The 6,546-nt window shown below is 58.4% G+C and overlaps 1 protein-coding gene across 1 annotated transcript in view; it reads right to left on the reverse strand.

Moving 5' to 3' along the window:
- VOLCADRAFT_119165 (uncharacterized protein) overlaps positions 1-6,546 on the reverse strand; it is a gene marked incomplete at both ends in the record, with an annotated part of 19,817 nt that overhangs the window by 996 nt on the left and 12,275 nt on the right. The window contains 8 exons of the mRNA XM_002955729.1: positions 185-621; positions 1,235-1,326; positions 1,611-2,303; positions 2,591-3,163; positions 3,591-4,718; positions 5,146-5,250; positions 5,293-5,328; positions 5,799-6,125. Of these exons, the coding sequence (XP_002955775.1) occupies positions 185-621; positions 1,235-1,326; positions 1,611-2,303; positions 2,591-3,163; positions 3,591-4,718; positions 5,146-5,250; positions 5,293-5,328; positions 5,799-6,125 (3,391 nt within the window). The remainder of the gene's footprint in view (positions 1-184; positions 622-1,234; positions 1,327-1,610; positions 2,304-2,590; positions 3,164-3,590; positions 4,719-5,145; positions 5,251-5,292; positions 5,329-5,798; positions 6,126-6,546) is intronic.

Here is a 6,546-nt window from a genome sequence, read left to right on the forward strand (position 1 = left end):
TACAGATGACCCCCCTCCTCCTCCTCCTCCGAACCTCTCCTCCACCACCGCTATGGGAAAACGCGGCCCCCTCAACCCCCCTAGAGCCCTTTCCTCCCGAACCGATTTCAAATGGGCCCCGCTCGGTGGCTGCCACGCCGTACGGAACCTTCGCCGCCACTTCGATCGTTCCGATGTGCCGTACCCGGCTGCGAACCGCCGGCACCGCCGCCGCCGCCGCCAGTGGCAGTGGCGGCATGATCCACAAAGCTGCTCCGCGGCGTGCTGCCGACGTACGGCAGTCCAAACAGATTTAGTTGTGCCAACGGTCGCTTGAATGTGCCGACGCCAACCGAATCTTCCTGTTGAAGCTGCGGCTGCTGCTGCTCCTGTTGCAGTAGCTGACTTTGCCGATTTTGTTTCTGCACTTGGTGTTCCCGCGCAATTCGATACAGGTCATCGGAAGTAAAGCCGAACCGAAACAGGTCGGCAGAATTGCTGATGGAAGGCGGCAAGCCGCCAGGGCGCTCCGCTTGTTGCGGGTCGTACGATGACGTGGCGACGGGATGGCACGGGAGACCGTTGCTACCGTTAGCACCAACCGCCATAGGGCCCATCGGGGCATTGCGCTCTTGGGACCATCTGCAACGCGGTTGGGCGGCGGTTGGGCAGTTGGGTGGTTGCCGGTTGGATTTCTTTAATTAATAGATTAATTGTTTGCGGCTTCGCTGTAAAGTAAGCAGCTGTGCTGCTATTTTTTATTTGTTTTGTATTATTTACATAAGCTTTGTTATATTGTGAGATAGCAAATTTTTGATTTTTCCCAAGATCCGAAAAAAATGAAATATCCTGCGTAACGGCGGTTCGGTGTTGGCGCTGTAAGCTGTATATTGGCATGTTCGTATGTTCGTTTGAATTTTTGCGTGATGACCGACCTCACCTTGCCAAAAATTTCACCTGCCTGCCAGCAGTAGCTCGCTTCAAAACACGATAAATGACAACGCAAAAGGCAAACAGGAAAGGCACACGGCCCCACTTGGGCCTTCACGCATCAAAATCCGTAACTTGCAACTTGTACGATACAACAAGATGCTTAAAACGAAGCAATCGACGTGGAAACGGAAAGCCAACAAAATAAAAGCCAAACAATACATCATATTAATTTATACATACAATTTTATAATAATATCATATACAAAATAATACATTAAGAAATTACAAGAAAATAATCGATACGCGACTTCCGCCATCGCACCTTTTTGACCAGCGAGTCAAAATGTACTTTAGATCGTCCAGGGAAGGTTCCGACAACTTGCGGTTCTGGAGAGATGGCGCTTCCACATCCAGCTAAGAGGGGTGCAGGAGCAGCAGCGGGGCAACAGTGGGCAGATGATGGGGGCGGCAGGTGAAGCAGGCAGGGCGAAGCTGCGGCCTTTTGTCCAAGAGGTCTTCGGGTCTCTACCATGTCTACCTCCTCCTCACCACCACCCCCACAGACACACCCACACGCACATATCCAATGCGCCAAAGACTTAGGGCTAGGGGTCCGCCAGGAGTAAAAGAAGAGTGAAGTTAGTTGCAACTAAAATGTCCGCATGTCCGCATAAACAGTCAGCATTGCGGATGCGGACGAGGGAGGGTGGTGTGATCCAGGCAACAAAGTCAAGACCACGACCAAAATCAAGCTCAAGCTCAAGCTCAAGCTCAAGCTCAAGCTCAAGCTCAAGCTCAAGCTCAAGCTCAAGCTCAAGCTCAAGCTCAAGATCACCCACCTCCAAGGGCAGTTCCGGACCCTCAGGGGGCTTATGCGGGCCGCCGTTGCGACCGGCGGCTCCGAAACCGCGGCTTCCGTCGTCAAAAATTCCGTTTACGCCCGCGAGCTCCCGTAGTGACACTCCGCCAAGCCGCCGCGCAGCGGCGGCGGCAGTGGCGGCGCTGCCCATAATCCCTCCACCGCCGCCGCCACCGCCACTGCCCTGCCGCCGCTGGCCCCCGGGACCAACGCTGCCGTACCGTACGGGACGGCCGCCGATGCCGCCGGTGAAAACCATACCGGCGTCCTCCGGCTCCGTTCCGAACCTAGTCCCCGGGGATAAATATCCTAGTAGCTCCCGCGAGCCGCCGTACTGGTACGGCAGCGCTGCGTCCACGGAGCGCAGCATCCGTGGTGGTGGTCGGAGGCGGGGGGTTTGTGGGGCGGGGGTTGAACTACCCGGGGTAGCGGCGCCAGACGCTGCCGATGCGGCGGCGGAGGTACCGACGTTGCTGGGCAGTGCCGGCAGTATGTATGTCGAATATCCCCCAGAAGCCGTACTTAACGGAACCTTGAAAAGGAGGGGGAGGGGATGGGGGGGAGGTGGTCGTCAGAAGTTGTATGGACATGGGAACGACTTCTCTCCATATTCATGAAAAGACATCTTATCTTGAGCGCTCTTTGTGTGTTGGTGTTGGTGTTGCTCTGGGTAGCTCGTTTGGAAGTTAGGCATAGGATCCACTACTTGCCTTTAAACGATGTACGACATTTGCACGATGTCTGTACGACAGCTATATGACGAGAACTATTGGTTTGAGCTTTCCGCCGGTACTTAAGGGCCCAAACCGCTCGACTCACTGTTGCAGATGCCGCGGCGGCGGCGGCGGACGCCGCAGCGGCGCCCAGAGATGCCAGTCGTACATTGCCGTGTGGCGACCCCGGCCCGCTGCCGCCTCCGTTGCCATTGACGCCGCCACCACCGCCGCCGCCAACAGCAGCAGTTGCGTCCAGCAACGCCGTCTCGTACAACACCATTCGTGGCAAGATCACGACACTGTCATGACTCGCCGTCGATGCCGTCGCCGCCGCCACCGGCGACCGCAATGGACCTCCCGCCGCCGCCGCCACCTCCGCCGCACCGCCATAAAGCGCCAGCGGGCTCCCGCTGCGGTCCATTCGAAGGATCTGCGTTCCCCAATCACGCGTGTACGACGACGACGTCGACGGGGGCAGAGAAGACGCGGAAGCAGGCGGTCCAGGGGACGAGGCCCGGGCGCTGGCGGCACTGCTGACGGCGGCGGCGGCTTCTGTGACGCCGCCGCCGCCCATGATGCCGGCAGCGGCCTCCGCCGCCTCCACCAACGGGCCTGAAGACATAATAGTGGCCAAGCGGCTGGAGCACAGCTTGGCAGTTTCCGCAGAGACGGCAGGCTGCGGGTTGGGAGGTTTCGCGTGCACGTGTACTTCAATTATGGGCCTTTTACGTGCAGATTGTACAACAAAAAAATAATAATGATAAATAATAATATAATACTTTTATTATTATATTATTATAAAAAGCAATTAAGATAATGAAAAGCACTACAGCAGTAAAAGAATATCAAAAAGAAATGTCTTCAAGTCAAGTAGTTATCGTTTGCCGGTTCCCACAACAACTCATTGCTTTGCTGCTGAGTCCAAAGGCGGCCGCTGTAGCAAACCGCCACATGGACAGCCACAACAATATCATAATGAATGAAAATTTTAAAAAAATTTAAACAAAGTCCAAATCCTCCAAATCCTCACAACGCATTCGGAACTGACATCCGGTAGCGTTGCCTACACATACTTATTCAAATGATGTTGACCCTGTACGAACCTGTAAAACCGCGGTCGCTGCGAGCACGGGCGTGGGCATGGCGCCCGCGGTGCCGCTCGCCCCCGGCGCCGGCGCCATCCGCCGATACACGCTTGCCAGCGGCACGTGAAGCTGCCCGGCGGCGAGTGGGATAGCCGAGGCGCTGAGCATCGCCGCGGCGTTGCGAGCCGACGGCAACGTCTGCAGCTGTGGCGAAGTGGCCGTTGCTGGTGTAGCGGCTGCGCTGTTACCGTACCCGCTGCCGGCGGCGGCGGCAGCGGCAGCAGCGGCAGCGGCTACGCCGCCGCCCAAAGACGTCACGGAGTGCTGCAACTGCAGTACAGATTGCGACGCCGCCAGCGTCAGCGGCTCAACGCACGTCGCGGGGCTTTGTTGAGCCGCCGACAGGAAGGTAGAAGCCTGCGCGCGCAATGGCCGTTCGCCGTCGCCACCAGCGCTGCCGCCGCCGCCAGCGCTATTACCTTTGCCGCCGCTGCGGGGGTTGCTGCCAGGTTCGTCGTCGTCGCCGCTGCCACCGCCGCCGGTACTTCGGGGATGGACGTACAGATCCGAGTCAATTACCGTCAAGGCTAATGGCATGGACGAGAAGGGCGTCAACGAATTCTTGGACTCGATACCACCGTCAGCAGTACAAACTGCCGATGAGTCAAGGCTGTAAGCCCCGTCCCCTGTCCCGCCGCCTTTGGCGGCCGTCTCCGCCGCCACCGCCGCCGCTTCTGCATCGACTAAGCCGGCAGCACCTGCAGTGCCCGATGCCTGCACGCCAGCGCTGGCCGCGCTGCCAGTGTACGACGAGCTCTCGCCAGCCTGAGGTGGCGTTTCGGGTCCGACGGCGCTGGTATCGGAGCAGGACGGCGCCGACGGCGACGAGGAGCTGCAGCCGCCGGAGGAATCTGGCGTGGCGGCGCCGGCGCCGGCGACGGCCTTTGGCTCCGCCGAAAATACCATCACACGGTGCCCAGCCCGCTCGTCGTACACCCCGTACGACCTCTCAAAAGCCGCAGCTCCCCCGTGAGACCCATCCACGCACTGCCCGTCGTCATCGCAGTACGACAGGTCAGCTGGCAGATTCATGGCCTGGCGCAGGGTCGCCACGCAGTCAAGGCTGGTGGGGTACGGCGCCACAACCTGCACGAGAACCGCACACACAGACCCACGGGTCATAAAATATTTTTTCCTTCCACCAAGGCTTTTCTTTCATCTGAAAAGCAGATTTGTAACGCACATGCCCCTACAGATGTAGATTAGCCGCCTGGCTGCCCAATTTTGACGCTCCGAGGGCGGAGGGCCAGGGAACAGAGTACAAGCAAAAAGGCCAAGGTACAAAAGCCGTGTTGGGAGTAAAGCGCGAGGCAGTTACACTGCCAACTACCACGCCCGCCCCCACCTCCTCAGAGACGCCCATTAGGGCCAACTCCCAATATTTTAACAGTAATTAATGTTACTACAGCATCAAAACGCCACCCGCGAACCCCAGCGACTGACCCACCCACTGACCCATGGGTCAGGGCCCCGTCACCCACTGACCCATGGGTCGGAGTCAAGGCATGCTCACCTTGATCAGATCCGAGTGGTTCTCCAGCACCAACATCGCCACATTGCCGGCAAAGGGGAGCCCCAGCTGCGTCCGTTCCGGCGCTCGCGGCTTTCCGTTTCGCGACTTCGCACCCGAGGGGTCGGGCAGCTGAGCCAGAGCACTCACCCGGCCCGTGCCCTCCAATGCTGAGGAGGAGGAGGCCTGCAGCGGGAGGAGTGTGGTTACGTGTGGGGAATTGGAGGGATTCTAAGAAGCGGCGGGAAAACCCTAACAACTTGAGGTCGACACGTGAGGTGTACGGCGGAAGAACAGAGACGACTGCTGTGTACGAGCTGTGTACTACATGTGATCAAAAGGAAACACGACAAGGCGCGGATGGCACATGTCTTTCAAAATGGAACATGGCGCAAGGCACACTACTACCATGACAGCGTGAAAAGAGCACATATAAAAGACATACATACACACAGGCACAGAGGTAACGCTGAAAAAAATGTGATAGAAGCGCTTTAAAGGCATAACAATAAGATATAAAACCGCTTTATAGGACTTGTCCGGACCCCCGCCAGTAGGACACGGTAACCCGGGGGAGCGCAAATTCTTCTTGTTGATACATTTCACACGGCCACTTTCCAAGTACGACATGTGTCGTACATTGCCGTACAACTTACCTGAAGGTTCGGCAGCGGCGGCGGCACCTCCAGACCCAGCTCCCGGGCCATCCCTGGACTTGGGACCCTCATCCTCGTCCGCGGTAGCGCCACCGGTTGAGCTACAACCGTTGTGACGTGCTGCTGCTGATATTGCTGCTGCTGATATTGCTGCTGCTGATATTGCTGCTGCTGATATTGCTGCTGCTGATATTGCTGCTGCTGATATTGCTGCTGCCGCTGCTGCTGCGGCGGCGGCGGCGTCTGCATCAGCGGGTGCGGCAGTACAGTCGTAATCGTCATCGTCACAGTCTGTGGCTGTTGCTGGTTGTGTGGCTGTAGCTGCGGCTGTAGTTGTGGGTGAGGGTGCAAAGGGGATAGCTTGTTGTGAAGCATGTACGGCATGTACGGCAGGGGTTCTCGGTTCGGGGATGTCTCCCTACTGGTACTGAACGAGGGGTTCCGGGAGGAGGGACGGGAGCCGCCGCGAGGGGAGCCGCCGCCAGAAAAGGATCGTCCGCCGCCGCCGCCACCGTCAGCACAGGCGAAGGACGCGGCGGTGGCGGCGACGCTGCCAGGGCATGAGACGCTCGCGGCCCCCGATACAGAGCTGCCCCGGCGCAGCGGCAGCGACGTCAGAGACGCCGCCGCCGTCACCGCCGGCGGCGGCGACGGCGGCCGGTTATCCAGCACAGACCGGCCCGCCGCCGCCACGAGCTTCATGACGTCACCATGTTGTACAGCACCCGGTACGAATAGGGTTTTGTAT

The sequence above is a fragment of the Volvox carteri genome (assembly GCF_000143455.1).
Source record: "Volvox carteri f. nagariensis unplaced genomic scaffold VOLCAscaffold_54, whole genome shotgun sequence".
Taxonomy (NCBI): Eukaryota; Viridiplantae; Chlorophyta; class Chlorophyceae; order Chlamydomonadales; family Volvocaceae; genus Volvox; species Volvox carteri.